At 41.6% G+C, this 23,126-nt stretch overlaps 1 protein-coding gene across 1 annotated transcript in view; it reads right to left on the bottom strand.

Moving 5' to 3' along the window:
* Positions 1-1,088: 1,088 nt before the first annotated feature.
* Positions 1,089-23,126, bottom strand: part of MMUT (methylmalonyl-CoA mutase) — a 48,499-nt gene continuing 26,461 nt past the window's right edge. Inside the window, exons 10-13 of the mRNA XM_040427279.1 lie at positions 11,444-11,575; positions 10,037-10,184; positions 5,662-5,829; positions 1,089-1,430 (exon numbers count right to left, since the gene is read on the bottom strand). Of these exons, the coding sequence (XP_040283213.1) occupies positions 1,302-1,430; positions 5,662-5,829; positions 10,037-10,184; positions 11,444-11,575 (577 nt within the window). The 3' untranslated portion in view covers positions 1,089-1,301. The remainder of the gene's footprint in view (positions 1,431-5,661; positions 5,830-10,036; positions 10,185-11,443; positions 11,576-23,126) is intronic.

Below are 23,126 nucleotides of genomic sequence, written 5' to 3'. Positions count from 1 at the left end.
TGATTACCAGTTTGAGTGTTTATGAGATGTCAGGAATTCGGAGATAAGGGCTATACATAGACAGGACTCTGTGTAAAACTGAAAGTTAGATACTCTGCAGCTAGGTGGAAGTTAAACCCTATAGGACACAAACTGCATACAATTTTTAACAAAGACCAATTGAAAAAATTATTTTTAGTCCAAAATGAGTAAAATGCAATTATAAAAAACAAATTCCCCCCGAAGGTGTTCATAGCCTTTAAAGGAGAACACTTTGGCTGCCTACAGTCACCACCAGATGGAGTTTATTACATACGGTTACACCATGAAATCAATAACACACTATGCAGTGAGCTCCCTCTAGTGGTGGCTATAGGTAGCCAGAATTTTATCAGTTATGCAGTATATTTGGAGCTCTGTATTAGAAAAGAGCTACCACTACCATAAAGATATATTAAGTAATGAATCCGCACAGAATTTTGGAGCAATTTAGTTTGAAGACAATACAAAATGGTTTGCAAGAGTTTACATTCACTGTAAAAGAAATGTTTCCAGTACGTAGATACTGAGGACCTATCCTTCGCACAATAATACATTGTTGGGGGTGGACCCTCAAGATCAGTTGCTAGCACAGTTTATGGAGCTGGACAGCGCTGTACACAGTGTAGTGGTCAATTCTGGTAACTACGGCTCATTGTGCTTACTGCTCTGTTTCCTGCAACTTTGGAAAAGTAATGTTAAAGGAGCCAACAGATTTGAATGGGGCAGGGTTTCTCAACTTTAGGCCTCAGGACCCACCTACCAGTCCTGTTTTCAGGATTTCCTTAGTATTGAGCAGGTGATACAATTAGTGTCCATGCATCAGGACTTGCCACAGGTGGGATATTCTCAAATTCTGACCGGTAGGGGGGTTCCGAGGACCGGAGCTGAGAAACCCTGGGTTATTACCATATCATATCATGCCAGAACATAATCAATAGAGATCCAAATAACTGGGTCTGCTTGGAATGGGTTTTTACACCAAACACATCAAGGACAGGTAAAAATTGGTTGATTGTGGGACCCATAAAATCACTGGAATAAGGTTCTTCACTCAAACAAAATGTGACAAAATTTACAAAAGGTATCTTTTATTTTAAATTACGATGGTATATATAATGATATTTTCACACAGACCAATTATCTGATCATAACTGAGGCCACGAGGCAAAAAGTCTTTTGAGAAGGAAAATTGTCTTCCAGCCATTTTAGGAAGACCTTGAAGAGTCCATCTCTCCTGGGGCAGCACTGATGGAGGGGAAATGTGAGCTCCTTCTGCTGCATTATAACGACTGCTGACGTTTCTCCAGGCTTCTTTCTATGTCATCGATGACTTGTACTGCAGCTTTTGGGATTCTGGTTCCAGGTCCGAACACACTGGATACTCCGGCGTTATACAAGAACTCATAGTCCTGCCAAAAACATAAAACTTGTGGGTGAAAAAACACAAAATCAAAGTTCTAAATTTTCCGGTATGAAATTAAGCATGTAGTTGGAGTTGGCAGGGGTTGTCTTGACTCCTTTCGAGAAGTTGTTCTCTTGGTCAGAAACTTTGCTTACTGATGACCTCAACATAGGAGGACATTTGCCCCATTTGATGGGATGATCTAGGTCTTTAAATTGCACATTAACACGTCTCCCAACCGTTCCGGATCCAGTGGGACACTCTTAAATTTCAGCTTCTGCCGCTGGTCCCAACTTCAACTGTATCTGTGTCCTCTTGACGAAGATTCAGTTGAATACAATGGTGGAGCAGGGAGCACACAGCTCCCTGCTCCACCATTACCTGCCACCAGTAGTTTGGAGCTGGCAGGCGCAATGCAGTGACGTCATCAGCGCAGGCAGGGGAATGGAGCAGAACTGCGCTTCTCTTTGTTGTGGGAAGGTGCGGTACGGGAATATACAGTTTTGTACTAAGGAGGCATCACTCCGTATGAGATCACATACAAAGCCTGACCTAACGACACAGCTGGACTGGTAGCTAAAAATCTGATAACAGCTGTATGACCATAATTCATGACAGCAAGAGTAGTGAGGAGAGCTGAGACAGCTCTTTAGCTAAGGCTGGGTTCACATCCTGTTTTTCCTATCCCTTTAATGTATACCAAAAACATACGTTAAATGGATGCCTCAGACTGATGTAATACAGTGGCACCCGTTCACCACAGAGTTCCAAAAAAATAAAAATAAAAATGTTTTTATTGGACTGTGCAGGATACAACGTGGTGTGCTGTGTTTTTGTATGCTTTTTTTCTAGTAACGTATACGTCAAACAGAGGCATAAAACATGATGTGAACCTATCCTAACTGCTTTGAAGTAACCTGTGCCACTGCGTGGAAGGGTTTTGTGTCTGCTAATAGGACAGCGGGCAGTTTATTTCCCCTGATGCTTGCCCCCTTAGAGAAAATGAGCCATTATAAATCATAAAAGATATTTTGGTATTTTCAGAATTTTATTAATTCATGGAGAACCCCCATAAGGGAGCACTGTACTGTGTGGGGGCCACTTAAGAGGGAATCAAACTGTGTGGGGGGCACACATGGGTAGGGTTGCACCGGGTATCGAATTATCGATACCCAATCGATACTTTTGTACCAGTATCGATTCGATACCGGGATTTGCTTTTTACCGACACTAGACTGCTCTACTGTGCAGCCTAGTATCACAGAAGAGGGAGCGCGCTGCTTTCAGCGCGCGCCATGTTCCCTCAGCAGCACAGGAAAGAAGGAAGCAGTGTCTCCCTCCCCCCTGTGCTGCTGCTGCCAATGAGAGGAGAGAGGGGTGGAGGAGGGGGAGGGGCTGTGCCACTGCGCCACCAATTAAGATAATTAACGTTTAATACAGATACAGAAGGCGGGTGCCTGTGGCAGAATCACACAGATCTCTATTAGGGTGAAAAGGACGAGAGATTAAAAGATCCCAGGTTCTAGCCCCTAAGGGGGAAAATAAATAAAAAGTGAAAAAAAAAACAAAAAAAACACCCCCCAAAATATTAAGTATAAGGGGTACTTTCACACTTGCGTTGTTTGATTCCGGCAGGCAGTTCCGTTGCCAGGATCCTGATCAGTCTGAAAAATGCCTGACCAGTCAGAAAAAGGCATTGCAATACCGGATCCGTTTTTCCGGTGTCATCAGGCAAAACGGATCCGGTATTTATTTTTTTCACATTTTTAAAGGTCTGCACATGCGCAGACCGGAAGGACGGATCCGGCATTCTGGTATTTTGAATGCCGGATCCGGCATTCAGGCAAGTGTTCCGTTTTTTTCGCCGGAGATAAAACCGCAGCATGCTACGGTTTTCTCTTTTGCCTGATCAGTCAAAATGACTGAACTGAAGACATCCTGATGCATCCTGAACGGATTACTCTCCATTCAGAATGCATGGGGATATGCCTGATCAGTTATTTTCCGGTATAGAGCCCCTGTGACGGAACTCTATGCCGGAAAAGAAAAACGCTAGTGTAAAAGTACCCGAAATCACCCCCTTTCCCAATTTTACATATAAATGATATAAACAATAAATAAACATATTACATATCACCACATCTGAAAAGTCCAAACTATTAAAACATAAAAGAAATCTCCTATGTGGTGAACGCTGTAACAGGAAAAAAACTAACAAAAAAAAAAAAAACGCGATTCGCCTTTTTTTCTTGTCACCTTGTCCCCCCAAAAAATAGGATAGGACTGTTTGATTATGGGCCGGAGGTTCCATAAAATGCAGAATGCATGCGGCTTTTTTGGCGTTTTATTTTTTTCTGCGTGGTATAGGGTATCGCAATACTTTTTTATGGTACTGAAATCGAATCAAAACTTTGGTATCGTGACAATCCTACGCATGGGGTTATTATACTATGGCAAGATACAGGGTGGGGTCACTAAGGGGTCATAATGAGAAATACATTTTCTGGGAGTTACAGGCCCGAGGCTGCACTAGCGAGACATTCTGATGAAAGCAGTGATTTCCCCCCCCCCCCCCCCAGGCAGTGTTGTCATGGAAAACACCATCTACAGCGATGTTAACAAATATCTGCCATTACCAAAGAGATAGGACGTAGAAATAGATGAATTGGGTGATCTGACCCCGCAAAAGGACATGACAACACTGCGTGTGATATACTGCGTGTGGTCCTCGGAATTTCTCAGTGGTGCAGCCTCAGGGCTTGCGACCTCCTAATAATTTGATGGGGCGCAACAGTCTTCAGAGAAAAATCTAACGGCACAAATAGTAGTGTGGTAGTCCCCTAGATACGGTCACTGCGGTGCGGGGACCGTCTTGCCCCTGCTGGTACATGAGATTCGGGATGTGTGACCTCCCATTCGCGCTGCTGAGCAATGGCCTAAACCTTACTGTATATACAATGACAGATACACAAGGTCCTCGCGGTGTGAACATCTCGGCTTTGGTTTCGCACCTCCTGCAGTGTGTGACCGCATCTCCTGCCGCCGGCTCCGCTTATAAATGCACAGTGACATCTCGCGGGTTATAGCTGCGGTCCCCGGACAGGTCACAGCTTAGCACACGGTTACCTTTCCAGTCAGTGAAGTCGCATTAACCCCCGCAACCCTGCAGCCAGCACTGATAGCCTGATAATAGGAGGAATATTTTCTCAAATTTTTCTTGCCTTAGGGCTGATTCAGACGGCCGTATGCTGTCCGCAAAAATGCAGATCTGTTTTTTTGGTTTTTTTTGCGGATAAGATGCTGTCCCATTCACTTCTGTGGGGCCCTTTTCTTCCATTGCCTATACTTGTCAGTGAAAATCAGGACATGGCCCCATTGAAGTCTTTGGATCAGCAAAAAAAACGGAATGCAATCAGTTTTTTTTTTTTTTGGCGGACAGGCTGAACTGTCCGCAAAAAAAAAATGGATACGCATTGTTGCGGACAGCATACGGCCGTCTGAATGAGCCATTATTCTGGTTGTCTAGTTTCTTATATTGATGATCCATCCTCAGGATAGGTCTTGAATATGTGATCTGTGAGGGTCCGACTCCAGCCGATGAGCTGTATGAAGAGACCACAGCGCCCCCTGCTTGGCGAGGATATCGCAGCGGTGAGCACAGCTCCTCCATCCCCAATGGGAAGGAGCAGGCGGAACGTCACTGATCCTTCTGTTTGCAACGAGCGCTGTGTTCTCTCCCCGAACAGCTGATCGCTGGGAGTCGGACCCTCAACGATCTCCTGAGGATGGATCATCAATGTAAGAAACCGGCCAACCCCTTTAAACGGGACCTGTCACCTCTCCTGGCATGCCTGCTTCAGTAACTAAGGTACTTGCATTCCCTATGTAGTAACAATTCTGAAGGGTATTGTTCTATAACTCTACATTGTGCGGTTTCTCTGTTATTCCTACTAGAAGTTAATGAACACATTGGCAGCAGTTTGCAGTGAAGGTCCGTCTGGGTCTTACCCTGCACAGTTTCCCTCTATCCAATCAGTGCTGACAGTGTCAGACTGTGCAGGGACACATCCCCAACGGGTAACACCCAGAGGGACTTTTATCGCAGGAATAATAGAGGAATGACACAACATAGAGTTATAAGAATTACTAGGACATGAGTTACTAAGACAAACGTGTCCGGAGAGGTGAAAGCTCCTTGAATTGGCGCACGCTAGGTGCGGACCCTGCTGTACGGTTACCTGGGGTGGGATGACTCCTCCGCAGATCACAAGTATATCAGGCCGTCCTAAGGCACTCAGTTCTTTGAGGAGTTCCGGAACTAGTGTCTTGTGGCCCGCCGCCAGTGTACTCACACCGACACCGTGCACATCTGCATCTACCGCCTGCTGTGCCACCTCACGAGGAGTCTATCGAAGGAAGAAGATGCAGGAAGAGGTCATTAGTGTGTGTGCTCATCATCTCAAGAACATGAATTTAGCTGGGAAGAGGTCCATCCTGCGCAGGAGAAGGCAATTCAGGACTGAATTAGAAATTTATGAACCTAAAGGTGTATTCCTATCTGAGACAATGGGTGTATATCGCTAGTGAATGCCCCCATTGGTCCCACGCTGGGACCTACACTGAGAACGGAGCGGGGATGGTGGTGGCGGGTTTCCCCCCGGTCCGGCCAACACTAAGCGTTCTCCCCATAACAGTGCATGGGAGCGCACCATTCCCATTGATTTCTATGGGGCCAACGGAAATAGAGATAGCGTTCGGCAATTTCGGCGGCCCCAAAGAAATGAATGGAGGGCGGCGAATGCTCAGTGCGCCCTCCACCACTTTCAGGGCTCTGATCTCGGTGTAGGTGCCGAATTTCCTTCTGTTTCGTCGGAGCAAATAGATTAAACCTGAAATCGTGTAAAAAAATAAAAATAAAATGTGATCATGCATGAACGCGGTCATCTGACGGGTACAATGATGGAGGGCAGCACGATTGCCGCTCCCTGTCATTGCACCCACTACTTACAAAAGAACCGCGCTTTGCGACAAAGAAATTTGCCTCAGAGGAAATTTTTGGGCAAAATTTGGTGAAGCAGCCGAATCGAATTTTCCAATAATTCAGTCACCTCTAGTTGCCAACACCCCCCACCAAGATGCACAATCCCTAAGGGGTGGAGCCAAGACACAGGAAGTCAAAGAGAAGATGCTCCCCCCTCGCAGGCCCTGCAATAAGCATAAACAAACCATTTCCTCCAGGCGGGTTCATTGAAGTAACATTTCCTTGTAATATCACAAAATCCCTTGAGTTGTCGCCATCTTCACCATCGCCCCAGTAGCAGAGCAGTAGTAGTCACCCTGTTTTTCTTTGGTCCCAAGTCCTAGAGGGGCCTTGCCTAGTAGTAATATCAAGACCTGCCAGGGTCGCCCACTTATGGGCGGGACTTACACAAGCCCCAGTTGCGGGCTGGGACTGCTCGAATCTGCCGGGACTGTCTCTGTAAATTTGGGACTGTTGGTGACTATGCTGAGGGATCTGCCTCAGAGGGGTGATGGCGTTAATAGGAGATGTAATGGCAGCCATATTGGAGGCCATGTACCTTTCCTTGACATAGCTATCACTAAGAAGGACCCCTGACCGAATCAGACAGGACGGGGAGGAATCCGCCATTAGCGCTTGCGTCTAGCCATTAACCTCAGCAGCTGCTCATATTATGTATGAAAACACAGTGTAAAAATCACAGGTCAGTTCCCCCGGCGCCCCCTGCCCTGTATATGGTAAAATATTGATTAGAAAACTACGTGTGACTTTTTTGTTGGAATGTGAAAAATTAATTTGCACTTTCACAAATGAATGACTTTGACATTTGCAAAAATGCAAACCTACGTCCTCTGCTTATCGGCAGTAAAAGATTTATTAAATCAATGCTTCCCCAGCGGCGTCTGACATTAATAAAGTTTATACAAAGTGTAAGAAATAAGTAGAGGCCGTAACAGGGGAGAAACGGCAGGGAAGTGTAGGCACTGGGGCAAATCAAATGAAAGCTGCCCAAAGCAACCAATCACAGCACAGCTTTCATTTCTTACAGTGCTCTTGAAAAATGAAAGCTGCATAGTGATTGGTTGCTAAGGTGTCACGGTCCCTCCTGTGACGGATGTCAGGAGATCAAAGAGACTGGCTACACGTGAAGGAATCTAACAGCCTCTTTGGTCACTTGCTTCAGTTGTTGTTATTTCCCATGACCACACCCCTTGTTTCAGGTGAAGCTTAGGTGGTCATCACACCTCCCCTATATAGTCTGACCTCACCCTTCTGGCTATGTGGTTGATAGCTTCATTTGGATTTTGGAAGAGCTGGTGTGTTGTCCTCTCCGGGTCCGTGCTTGTCTATCTTTTCAGTAGTTAAGTGTCTTGCTCCTTTGTGTCTTGTTGTCCCTCCCCGTGTCTGTTGCTACTAGGCCTCAGGGAGACGCTGGTTCCTTCAACTGGGAAGGAGCGGGACGCCTCAAGCCCAGCCTTTATCTATAGGGCTCCTTAGGGTCTCAGGTTCCGGTGTATGGGCATTCCTACCTTCGGGGGTGTGCCCATACAGATAGGAGACAGGGCAAGGAGTAGGGTTATTTAGGAGGTGACCCTTCCCCTTTTTCCTAGCATTGAGGCCTAGTGGCTTTTCCCTTCCCTCCTGTTGTCGGTGTGGTGTTCCCTCCCATACCTCACCCGTGACATAAGGATATCGGACTGTTTCCTGACTTTTCTCCATTTTGTCTAACAAAAAAATTATAATTGGATCTTCCTTTTTGGGGACACTGATAGAAGAACGCTAGGATATGTAATCAATGTCAGATAGGTGCTGGCCCCACCACTATAAGACTTCAGAAAAACAGACGGCCATTTTCAGAACTCCCATAGTGATAAATGAAGAGTATGGGGCTGCTCTTTGTTCACTTCAGGGGCCCTATTCTGGACACAGTAGCAGGTCCCAGAGGTGGGACCCATACCTATCTGACATTGGCAGCATATCCCAGCAATGTCCAAGATAGGCCAACCCCTTTAAATTCAGCAGTTTGTGCTCCAAACGTCCCTAGTTTCTGAGGCTGCCTGTCAACTACTATTGTCAGCCATGGAGCTCATTTCCCTCCTTCTCTCAGATTTACCAGAATTGCTAAATTTGGAACATTTAAGCTTCGCCCCCCATGAACACCCTAACCCAGACAGGCCCATCCACAAACCCAAAACCCCTGACGTTTTTGACCTGGGACAGCCCAAATTTACCGAGATGGTCTCTGAAAATGAAGGACAGTCCCTAAATAGTCCTGGTTGTATCTAAAATGCCCACTACGGATGGAATGCTGGGAGATGGAGTGAGACTTGATACGGTGAGGGAGGAAGTAGCTAGCCTCTCCTCCTAAATGGATTTCAATGGGAATGAGTATGGCTGCAGCTGTTTTAGTGTAGAGGTACAGGTCACGCTCAAACTTTGCTTAAAAGGGGTGTCCTGACTTTAGACATTTTTCATGTATCCATAGTAAATGACAGAAGTATCTGACAGGTGGAATACTGTCACCACTGTCATTGCCACGTACCTGATCGGTGGAGATGCTGAAGATATTTCTAGCATAGACATAGGATATTCCATAACTACCTGACAGATGATGGGGGGTCTCACCTAGGCGAGCCCTTGCAACTGAGTCGACAGTGGTCATTTGACTCCATTTATGTTTTCGTGGCCAAAGAGGGCTAAGTAAGTAAGGGTTCCTGCTCTGGCTAATCTGGCCTGTCAATGGCTTCCACTGACTCCCATCTGTAAAAGGGCAGCACGTATCAATCCTTCACTTCCCATGCAGCAGGAGTGCACACTTACCAACATGACAGCATGTAAGCCACGGCCCAGGAATGGCCAAATCCACTTGGGACCACCAACTTCCAGGCAGAGACAATACATGCCCCACCAGCTTTGGAGTGAATACGGAATAGGAGACAAATGTTAGATCTATTGGGGTCCAACTCCTGGAAACCCACTGACTGCTAGGACGGGGGCTTGAGGTCCTCCTCCCATCCTCGAGGATAGGGCAGTGATGGCCAGGAGCGGGGTAAGTATATTACCTGTGAGGGGTCAGGCATATGAGGGGGCTGTTTGTGAAATTGGATAACCCCTTTAAGTTGGGTCTCAGAAACCCGCTTTCCTAATTACTTCAGAACTTTTTTAGCGCCGCCATGTTCCACAGCAATGTACAGACAACGTGCTAACATCAGGTTTTGTCTCCAGCTGGGCTTACTTTCTAATTCCCTTTTCTCTCTCACATACAAACGTGATGCTTGGGGGCTGCAGTTACACTTGATAGGGCCCAAAACAAAAAGGAGTTTGAGGGCCCAAATACTGAATGTACTACAGAGACATGGGTATAAATGGCTCTAACTGTGTGATACTGGAGACTGTGAGCAAACAGGAGTGCCCACTGGACACCAGGCGGTTCCTGCAGATTGTCCGAATCCTGCACTCCATGCCGCATTGCCACAGTGCAACCCGAAGTGCAATCGCCTTCAGAACGGAAGCAGGGGGAGAGATGCAGCTACATCAAGGACAGACAGATAGTACATAGCAGTGATTATAGCCAAAATGTAATAAAAGGTCACCTGGAAGAGGGGGCCGATATCCACATCAAAGCCGAGGTCTGCGAACCCCGTGGCGATAACCTTTGCCCCTCTATCATGGCCATCTTGCCCCATTTTGGCTACAAGCAGACGAGGTCTCCGTCCTTCTCTCTCCATGAAGCTCTGGACTCTGCAACACAATGTTTTATCTGCTCATCATCTTAGCGTCACATTCAGACATACAGAACAGTGACCTGAAAAAGTCACTACGGCTACTTTCACACTAGCGTTTTTCCTGGATCCGGCAGGGTTCAGCAAAAACGCTTCCGTTACTGATAATACTACCGTCTGCATCGGATCCGGTTGTATTATCTATAACATAGCCAAGACGGATCCTTCATGAACTCCATTGAAAGTCAATGGAGGACGGATCCGTTTTCTATTTTGAAAGATTGTGTCAGAGAAAACTGATCCGTCCCCGTTGACTTGCATTGTGGGTCATGATGGATCCGTCTTGCTCCACATTCCGCATTTTGAAGCAGCTCTGACTTTCTGAGCACCTGTCATGTTTCCTGAGGTTCTACAATGCCCATGTCCATGGTTACGACCACACTGTAATCCAGAAGCGGTGGTCGTGCTTGTACACTACAGAAAACAGTGCTGGCCTATGCACACTCCCACGATCCAGGCCACCAGAGAGTGCTTTTTCCTATAGTGTTCAAGCACGACCACCACTGCTGGATTGCAGGGTGGTCGTAACCCCTGGATCCAAGCCATGTATAATGGAAAAACCACAATACATTAGTAAGTGCCTTGTAATAACGTTCTCTACATAATAAATGCTATTTTCTGAAATGACACAACCCCTGTAATGTACTGACGCACTAGATTTACCTACAGATCTATGGAAAGGCTCAGGTGGTTATAACAATGCAGAAATTACAGTGCCCGCAAAATGTTAGATGGCAAATTTAGCTCCACTGTTGGGGTTGAAATGTGTTAGATTACAACATGTATTAAAATTACTTATAGTTGTGTGTAAAGAAATAAAAAGCTATAAAATGAACATGCATCATGCCAAATGATGAACTCAGCTCTGCTACATCTGCAATGGACTGTGTCAGTGTAGTAGCATAGCGATACCAAGTTTTACAACTCATCATGGAGTTAACAGGATTTGCCTTATGACTGCAAAAAAGCCTACCCCATTATATAAAGCTTCTGAAAATGTCAGAATAAAGCAAAACATTCAGCTGTGCTACATCAGTGGAGACCCATGTCAGGAGCCTACAGCACGCTGAGCAGTCCCTTCCAGAAGGACCAGCAGTGCTTTGATGAACAGACGAGCCAGCTGATGCTATGTGACAGCAGCAGACACCAGAGCCGCTCTGTTCACCGGTCGCTGAGCTAAATGAGGTCCACAAGCAAAGTCTTTTCATCTGTATTTACCTGTTAAGAGTAAAAGCGATCTCATCACTCTCCCCGTACTCCTGCCGATAGGCTCCGCTCACCATTCTATCACTGGCCTTGTGTTCACCAAATACCTTCTTCATTGCGTCCGTGATTTCTCCCACAGTGCACCTACGAGGAAGGCAGAACAGCATGAAGACTCAATAAACGGAAGATTAAGAAATCATGGACCAAAGCTTTTACAAACAAGAATATAACTACTATAATACTGCTCCTATGTACAAGGATATAACTACTATAATACTGCCTCCTATGTACAAGAATATAACTACTATAATACTGCCTCCTATGTACAAGAATATAACTACTATAATACTGCTCCTATGTACAAGAATATAACTACTATAATACTGCTCCTATGTACAAGAATATAACTACTATAATACTGCTCCTATGTACAAGAATATAACTACTATAATACTGCTCCTATGTACAAGAATATAACTACTATAATGCTGCTCCTATGTACAAGAATATAACTACTATAATACTGCTTCTATGTACAAGAATATAACTACTATAATACTGCTCCTATGTACAAGAATATAACTACTATAATACTGCCTCCTATGTACAAGAATATAACTACTATAATACTGCTTCTATGTACAAGAATATAACTACTATAATACTGCCTCTTATGTACAAGAATATAACTACTATAATACTGCTTCTATGTACAAGAATATAACTACTATAATACTGCTCCTATGTACAAGAATATAACTACTATAATACTGCCTCTTATGTACAAGAATATAACTACTATAATACTGCTCCTATGTACAAGAATATAACTACTATAATACTGCCTCTTATGTACAAGAATATAACTACTATAATACTGCTCCTATGTACAAGAATATAACTACTATAATACTGCTCCTATGTACAAGAATATAACTACTATAATACTGCTCCTATGTACAAGAATATAACTACTATAATACTGCCTCCTATGAACAAGAATATAACTACTATAATACTGCTCCTATGTGCAAGAATATAACTACTATAATACTGCTCCTATGTATAAGGAATATAACTACTATAATACTGCCTCTTATGTACAAGAATATAACTACTATAATACTGTTCCTATGTACAAGAATATAACTACTATAATACTGCTCCTATTTACAAGAATATAACTACTATAATACTGCCTCCTATGTACAAGAATATAACTACTATAATACTGCTTCTATGTACAAGAATATAACTACTATAATACTGCTCCTATATACAAGAATATAACTACTATAATACTGCTCCTATGTACAAGAATATAACTACTATAATACTGCCTCCTATGTACAAGAATATATCTACTATAATACTGCTCCTATGTACAAGAATATAACTACTATAATACTGCCTCCTATGTACAAGAATATAACTACTATAATACTGCTCCTATGTACAAGAATATAATTACTATAATACTGCTCCTATGTACAAGAATAGAACTACTATAATACTGCCTCCTATGTACAAGAATATAACTACTATAATACTGCTCCTATGTACAAGAATATAACTACTATAATACTGCCTCCTATGTACAAGAATATAACTACTATAATACTGCTCCTATGTACAAGAATATAACTACTATAATACTGACCCTATGTACAAGAATATAACTACTATAATACTGCTCCTATGTACAAGAATATAACTACTATAATACTGCTCCTATGTACAAGAATATAACTACTATAATACTGCTCCTATGTACAAGAATATAACTACTATAATACTGCTCCTATGTACAAGAATATAACTACTATAATACTGCTCCTATGTACAAGAATATAACTACTATAATACTGCTCCTATGTACAAGAATATAACTACTATAATACTGCTCCTATGTACAAGAATATAACTACTATAATACTGCTCCTATGTACAAGAATATAACTACTATAATACTGCCTCCTATGTACAAGAATATAACTACTGTAATACTGCTCCTATGTACAAGAATATAACTACTATAATACTGCTCCTATGTACAAGAATATAACTACTATAATACTGCTCCTATGTACAAGAATATAACTACTATAATACTGCTCCTATGTACAAGAATATACCTACTATAATACTGCTCCTATGTACAAGAATATAACTACTATAATACTGCCCCTATGTACAAGAATATAACTACTATAATACTGCTCCTATGTACAAGAATATATCGACTATAATACTGCCTCCTATGTACAAGAATATAACTACTATAATACTGCTCCTATGTACAAGAATATAACTACTATAATACTGCTCCTATGTACAAGAATAACTACTATAATACTGCTCCTATGTACAAGAATATAACTACTATAATACTGCTCCTATGTACAAGAATATAACTACTATAATACTGCTCCTATGTACAAGAATATAACTACTATTATACTGCTCCTATGTACAAGAATATAACTACTGTAATACTGCCTCCTATGTACAAGAATATAACTACTATAATACTGCTCCTATGTACAAGAATATAACTACTATAATACTGCTCCTATGTACAAGAATATAACTACTATAATACTGCCTCCTATGTACAAGAATATAACTACTATAATACTGCTCCTATGTACAAGAATATAACTACTATAATACTGCCTCCTATGTACAAGAATATATCTACTATAATACTGCCTCCTATGTACAAGAATATAACTACTATAATACTGCTTCTATGTACAAGAATATAACTACTATAATACTGCCTCCTATGTACAGGAATATAACTACTATAATACTGCCTCCTATGTACAAGAATATAACTACTATAATACTGCTCCTATGTACAAGAATATAACTAGTATAATACTGCCTCCTATGTACAAGAATATAACTACTATAATACTGCTCCTATGTACAAGAATATAACTACTATAATACTGCTCCTATGTACAAGAATATAACTACTATAATACTGCTCCTATGTACAAGAATATAACTACTATAATACTGCTCCTATGTACAAGAATATAACTAGTATAATACTGCCTCCTATGTACAAGAATATAACTACTATAATACTGCCTCCTATGTACAAGAATATAACTACTATAATACTGCCTCCTATGTACAAGAATATAACTACTATAATACTGCTTCTATGTACAAGAATATAACTACTATAATACTGCCTCTTATGTACAAGAATATAACTACTATAATACTGCTTCTATGTACAAGAATATAACTACTATAATACTGCTCCTATGTACAAGAATATAACTACTATAATACTGCCTCTTATGTACAAGAATATAACTACTATAATACTGCTCCTATGTACAAGAATATAACTACTATAATACTGCCTCTTATGTACAAGAATATAACTACTATAATACTGCTCCTATGTACAAGAATATAACTACTATAATACTGCTCCTATGTACAAGAATATAACTACTATAATACTGCTCCTATGTACAAGAATATAACTACTATAATACTGCCTCCTATGAACAAGAATATAACTACTATAATACTGCTCCTATGTGCAAGAATATAACTACTATAATACTGCTCCTATGTATAAGGAATATAACTACTATAATACTGCCTCTTATGTACAAGAATATAACTACTATAATACTGTTCCTATGTACAAGAATATAACTACTATAATACTGCTCCTATTTACAAGAATATAACTACTATAATACTGCCTCCTATGTACAAGAATATAACTACTATAATACTGCTTCTATGTACAAGAATATAACTACTATAATACTGCTCCTATATACAAGAATATAACTACTATAATACTGCTCCTATGTACAAGAATATAACTACTATAATACTGCCTCCTATGTACAAGAATATATCTACTATAATATTGCTCCTATGTACAAGAATATAACTACTATAATACTGCCTCCTATGTACAAGAATATAACTACTATAATACTGCTCCTATGTACAAGAATATAATTACTATAATACTGCTCCTATGTACAAGAATAGAACTACTATAATACTGCCTCCTATGTACAAGAATATAACTACTATAATACTGCTCCTATGTACAAGAATATAACTACTATAATACTGCCTCCTATGTACAAGAATATAACTACTATAATACTGCTCCTATGTACAAGAATATAACTACTATAATACTGACCCTATGTACAAGAATATAACTACTATAATACTGCTCCTATGTACAAGAATATAACTACTATAATACTGCTCCTATGTACAAGAATATAACTACTATAATACTGCTCCTATGTACAAGAATATAACTACTATAATACTGCTCCTATGTACAAGAATATAACTACTATAATACTGCTCCTATGTACAAGAATATAACTACTATAATACTGCTCCTATGTACAAGAATATAACTACTATAATACTGCTCCTATGTACAAGAATATAACTACTATAATACTGCTCCTATGTACAAGAATATAACTACTATAATACTGCCTCCTATGTACAAGAATATAACTACTGTAATACTGCTCCTATGTACAAGAATATAACTACTATAATACTGCTCCTATGTACAAGAATATAACTACTATAATACTGCTCCTATGTACAAGAATATAACTACTATAATACTGCTCCTATGTACAAGAATATACCTACTATAATACTGCTCCTATGTACAAGAATATAACTACTATAATACTGCCCCTATGTACAAGAATATAACTACTATAATACTGCTCCTATGTACAAGAATATATCGACTATAATACTGCCTCCTATGTACAAGAATATAACTACTATAATACTGCTCCTATGTACAAGAATATAACTACTATAATACTGCTCCTATGTACAAGAATAACTACTATAATACTGCTCCTATGTACAAGAATATAACTACTATAATACTGCTCCTATGTACAAGAATATAACTACTATAATACTGCTCCTATGTACAAGAATATAACTACTATTATACTGCTCCTATGTACAAGAATATAACTACTGTAATACTGCCTCCTATGTACAAGAATATAACTACTATAATACTGCTCCTATGTACAAGAATATAACTACTATAATACTGCTCCTATGTACAAGAATATAACTACTATAATACTGCCTCCTATGTACAAGAATATAACTACTATAATACTGCTCCTATGTACAAGAATATAACTACTATAATACTGCTCCTATGTACAAGAATATAACTACTATAATACTGCTCCTATGTACAAGAATATAACTACTATAATACTGCTCCTATGTACAAGAATATAACTACTATAATACTGCCTCCTATGAACAAGAATATAACTACTATAATACTGCCTCCTATGTACAAGAATATAACTACTATAATACTGCTCCTATGTACAAGAATATAACTATAAAACTATGGTTACTCAGCGATTTTGGGTGTGACACATGTCTTGTGCCCAAGTATCACAGTGTAGCAGGGCTCCCATAGAAATGAAAGGGATCGACTAGCACATTTGCCATGACCGTGAGCAGCAGTGTTGGATTTATTTGGGACTGAAGTGTCAGGGCAAACGAGTGAATAATGCTGCGACCCCATCCATTTCTATGTCAGCCCAAAATCACCATGTAGCCATACTCTTATAATACCCCAACAATATATCATCAGAGCTGTGCAGTCTTCTGGTGGGGTACACATGCTACAGTTCCCTGGTCTTCTGTAGATACGAATACTGCTCTGTGTAAATAGTTTTTCGTTCAGAGTATGGATTATGGTCATTGTTCAGCATTTGAGACAATAATCTATATATGTTTAAAAGGTAAAGTTTAAGTTTGTTTCTTCTTCATAGGTTGCTACATGCCTTAATGGATCACAACCAAACTCGACACATATACTATTTATAATCCAATTTAAAATACTGGGGGTTGCAAAGTACACGAGACAGGGTTCTGGAAGGTTCTAATAAAGTAATGTGGTTTTGATACAGCGTACTTTAAAATGTATACACTAATGTAACTAACTGCTGAGGCACTGCTTCTCACTCTGCCTCTCATCTCTCTACATTTGCTATCTAAGAGACAAACCGTTTGTTGCCCATAGCAACCAATCACAGCACAGCTTTTACTTTTGCTCATAGCAACCAATCACATCACAGCTTTTACTTTTGCTCATAGCAACAAATCACAGCACAGCTTTCATTTTACTACAGCACTTCACAATCTACCTCTCCCTGTGTGTTGTCAGAAAATAAGGTCCTTTGTGATTTAGAGTGGTAATCTCCACGTCCAGCAGCAATACCCTAGTAAATGATACAATGTCTAAATTTAATGAGAAAACTATACCTACAGTGGGGGAAATAATTATTTGACCCCTCACTGATTTTGTAAGTTTGTCCAATGACAAAGAAATGAAAAGTCTCAGAACTGTATCATTTCAATGGTAGGTTTATTGTAACAGTGGCAGATAGCACATCAAAAGGAAAATCGAAAAAATAACTTTAAATAAAAGATAGCAACTGATTTGCATTTCATTGAGTGAAATAAGTATTTGAACCCTCTAACAAAAAAAGACTTAATACTTGGTGGAAAAACCCTTGTTTGCAAGCACAGAGGTCAAACGTTTCTTGTAATTGATGACCAAGTTTGCGCACATTTTAGGAGGAATGTTGGTCCACTCCTCTTTGCAGATCATCTCTAAATCCCTAAGGTTTCGAGGCTGTCTCTGTGCAACTCTGAGCTTGAGCTCCCTCCATAGGTTTTCGATTGGATTAAGGTCCGGAGACTGACTAGGCCACTCCATGACCTTAATGTGCTTCTTCTTGAGCCACTCCTTTGTTGCCTTTGCTGTATGTTTTGGGTCATTGTCGTGCTGGAACACCCATCCACGACCCATTTTCACGATACATGGCTCCGTCCATTTTCCCGTTTATGCGAATAAGTTGTCCTGTGCCCTTAGCAGAAAAACAACCCCAAAGCAAAATGTTTCCACCCCCATGCTTGACGGTGGGGACAGTGTTTTGGGGGTCATAGGCAGCATTTTTCTTCCTCCAAACACAGCGAGTTGAGTTAATGCCAAAGAGCTCTATTTTGGTCTCATCAGACCACAGCACCTTCTCCCAGTCACTCTCTGAATCATTCAGGTGTTCATTGGCAAACTTCAGACGGGCCTGCACATGTGCCTTCCTGAGCAGGGGGACCTTGCGAGCCCTGCAGGATTTTAATCCATTGCGGTGTAATGTGTTTCCAATGGTTTTCTTGGTGACTGTGGTCCCTGCTAATTTGAGGTCATTAACTAACTCCTCCCGTGTAGTTCTAGGATGCTTTTTCACCTTTCTCAGAACCATTGACACCCCACGAGGTGAGATCTTGCGTGGAGCCCCAGAGCGAGGTCGATTGATGGTCATTTTGTGCTCCTTCCATTTTCGAACAATCGCACCAACAGTTGTCACCTTCTCTCCCAGCTTCTTGCTAATGGTTTTGTAGCCCATTCCAGCCTTGTGCAGGTCTACAATTTTGTCTCTGACATCCTTGGACAGCTCTTTGGTCTTTCCCATGTTGGAGAGTTTGGAGTCTGCTTGATTGATTGATTCTGTGGACAGGGGTCTTTTATACAGGTGACTAGTTAAGACAGGTGTCCTTAATGAGGGTGACTAATTGAGTAGAAGTGTCTAACCACTCTGTGGGAGCGAGGACTCTTAATGGTTGGTAGGGGTTCAAATACTTATTTCACTCAATGAAATGCAAATCAGTTGCTATCTTTTATTTAAAGTTATTTTTTCGATTTTCCTTTTGATGTGCTATCTGCCACTGTTACAATAAACCTACCATTGAAATGATACTGTTCTGAGACTTTTCATTTCTTTGTCATTGGACAAACTTACAAAATCAGTGAGGGGTCAAATAATTATTTCCCCCACTGTAAATAGTCAAAATCGGGTGGGCCACAGCCAGATCTAGCATACTGGGTGAATGGTAGGGAAGGTGTCCCTGCCACTACTGCCCTAAACTGGTCCTATGCCCAGGGACGTCTCCTGATGGTGGGGACTCCCTGTCCTCGTACCTAGCCTCAAACTCCTGTCTGGCCCTATAGAGGTGACAGGTAGAGTGATGCTGGTACCAAAAAGTGGCCCCCCGATAAGTGACTAGCACAAAAACAAAAACATAGATAGAGACACAAAGGTGTCCACTATATACATCCCTCGTGACCGATTGCCAGGAGGTACAGGGTCCACCTAGGGGTTAAAAATACGCAAACAGAACATACGCACAAAGAACAAACTAATAAGATGCTCTAATGATATGTTACAGATACAGAAACGACCCCGACGCGTTTCACCCACAAAGTGGGATCATCAGGGGGTAATACAAGGTAGATATATGGAGATAGCAAGATACATAAAAGCAAAGTAGATATGGGGAGCCCATCAATTAGATACGTTGGGCCCCGTACTGCATATAGGGAGCCCACTGGATATAAAGTAGGCCCCGTAGAGAAGCGTAATTGGTAAATACGTTAGGAAGATTCCATAAAGACACCAGACCCAGGAATAGTGTAAATGAAAATAAACATCGAATAAAGACTGAATACATACAGTCACTGGTGAAGAGGTAGGCGATCAGGTAAGTTCAGTACATGCAAGGTACTCGTCTCTACAGGGAATGGGACATAGATGAAACGATACATGCTTCAAAGAAATGAGTCATAGAAATACAGGTCCAATTCCGAGTTTGACGAATACATACATAAATAGAGGATCAATTACCTGGAGTCACAGAGAGCGCCAAAAGCACAACCTAATGAATTATGCATATGCACACAAGAGCAACATCAGAGATAGTGACCCCAAGCCACATTCGGTATAACTGCAAGAGATAAGAAATTGACCATGGTAATGGTATTAGGTAGCCTCTCAAGGCTATGATATACGAAGAGGGAACCAAGTCCAGTACCGGATATGCATTCCTGATGTCAGATAAACTTGCAGGGTATGGCTCCTAAGGTGCAGGGCTACCAATCCAGCCGAAACCTGGGGATAAAATAGGGCTATAGTGATAAGCCTGTGGACGGACCGTCCAGGAAGCATGAAGACACAGGGGTAAGTACTTACATGATGCTGTCTCAGATATAGAAAGAGGGTCTGGGGTAGCGATGGTGGACACCTCCACCCTATAAATACCCACCCCACCGCGGGATGCGGGGGGCGGGGGGAAAAAGATGGGGGGTGCCGTAGACCAACTACCTAACGCCAGGTGAAGAAAACTCCATCCTCAGCCGCTGCTGTGCGTTTGCCGTCAAGGATGCGTTCCACTGTGGAACGCACGCCTGAAAATCACAATCGGAGTGCTGCCGGACGGATATCCGGTATGTGAACCGCAGACGTCATGTGACCGAAGGTGAACATGCGTCCCAGCGTGGAACGCAAACCGGAAGAATCACTTCCGGGTTAAAGCCCGGCCGGGTATACAGCGCTATCAGAAGTGAAATGCACCGCTGTGTAAGGATATAGCGACAAGCCACATATAGATGATAAATGCTAGGGCTGAGGAATGGAAAATCGGACGAGGGAAAGGGGAGGAAGGGGGAAAAGAATGTGTGCAAAAAATTGGATTATAATGAGAAAGGCAAATAAATACTCAAGGATGATAGTAAAAGACTGACAGCCCTAATGATGACAGGTGCCAGATAAATGGTGTGCACTGTTAAAGGGCCACACCATAGTCGATATTACATTCGGGTACTTTACGTACCCAGGCTAAGAGACGGGGGATACTTAATATCTTTACGGATGGCCACAATGGCGATCGGGACATAACAAGAAGTGTCCCCGCGCGAGGCCAGAGCTGAAACAACAACAGAATAAGGACCATGAAAATTGTGATATGAAAGTAAGCAACATATGAATGCTTATAAAATGAATGGAGATCAGCATATGAATGATGGAATAATACCAAGGAGGTTGAAAATATGACTCATAAAAAACATGAAAAGGTGAGACGTTCGTTTAAACCACGAGGAGATTGTGAACGGAACCTGTGTATCCATTCACTCTCCTTTTGTAAAATACGTCTGTCCCAATCACCTCCACGTGGAGAGGGGGGCACCAATTCAAGGACGGAGAACCGGAGAACGGAAGGGTCTCCCCCGTGACAATCATTTACATGTAAAGCCAACGGGGTTGGCTCCTTCTTGTTTACATCGTTAATGTGTTCCAGGATTCTCCTCCTGAACTCGCGGATGGTCTTGCCCACATAGTCCAGTGGACAAGAACACTGGCAAAGATACACCAGGCCCTTCGACACGCAGTTGGTAAAGTCGCAAACCTGATAGGGAAGACCTGTGGCCGAGCAGGTGATGATTTTTGCAGTCTAGATGTATTTGCAGGCCTTACATCTCCCGCATTTGAAGATGCCAATCGGTTTGCGATCCAACCAGCAGCCCCCCTTAGTTGGTGGTGAGAAGTGGCTGCGGACAAGAGTGGTAATCTCCCTGCATGTGCTGTCTAAAAGACAAACGGTTTGTTACCCATAACAACCAATGATGTACCTGTAGTGTGCGTTTTATACACAAATGTAGCTGCTGAGGCACTGCTTCTCACTCTGCCTCTCATCTCCCTGCATTTCACTCTGCCTCTCATCTCTCTGCATTTCACTCTGCCTCTCATCTCCCTGCATATGCTGCATAAAAGACAAACTATTTGTAGACCACAGTAACCAATCACAGCACAGCTTTCATGTTACTACAAAGCTTTGTACAATACTGTAGGCCTATGGTTACCAACCTGTGGCTCTCCAGCAGTTGCAAAACTGCAACTTCCATTATGCCCTGATTCCTCAGCTGAACGTGTAATGTGTATTTAATGGGGAGAGAGGAGAAAACCATCTGGTGGTGGCCTATCTTCTGGGAGAAAAAAAAAGGACCAGTCGAAAATATTCTTTTTGCCCATACACATTAAACTCCGCTGAATCTGCTAAGAAATGTGTATGCTGGCCTTAAAAAAAAAAAAATAATAATTATTGAAAAAATGGTGGATGTTTTCTTTACCTCTCTAATTGGGCCAAAGACAACAAGTATTTTTATGTAATAAATAGCATAAGAAAATATTCCTATAGAGAGATACATATCCGGGCATTGTCAGGTAACGGCAGGATTCTATACTTTCCAGACGTGACACAAGGTGATGTCAGCGACCCCCGCACTGTCATGCCTGAGGCGGAAGGTAAGTATGTTAATAATCACGCAGCCTTTTTGAAATGTCTCATCTCGGAAAGGACAGTGACAGATTAGAATCCTCCGCAGCAACGAGTTCTTTTAGGATTATCTCCCGGGTGACATCTGGATTTACAATATGATTTCATTACCGTTTTCACCAGATGACATTTCATTGTGATTCCCTCTAAAAATAAAGACAATTTAATAGGAAAAGATCATAGCGGACTGGATGCTTCTTAAAAGGGGCTCTTCACTTCAAACTATCCATTTAAACTGAACAAGAAAGAGCCCCGGTGAATGGTTACTCGTGGGAGGTCCCGATTCTAGAACCGCCTGTGCTTAGCTGTTATTTCTAGGACGGTAGCACGCTTTCCTTGTGGTGAAGCGATATATACTGCCCAATGAAGTCAATGGGTATTCATGTAATGCAATAGTGAGTACTTTTCTCAGCAGCACTCTGCTCTGGCTATTATTAACAAT

The sequence above is a fragment of the Bufo bufo genome, chromosome 4, assembly GCF_905171765.1.
Source record: "Bufo bufo chromosome 4, aBufBuf1.1, whole genome shotgun sequence".
Lineage (NCBI taxonomy): Eukaryota > Metazoa > Chordata > Amphibia > Anura > Bufonidae > Bufo > Bufo bufo.
Note: the sequence above shows the minus strand (reverse complement) of the source record. Positions and strands in the feature narration are given on the sequence as shown.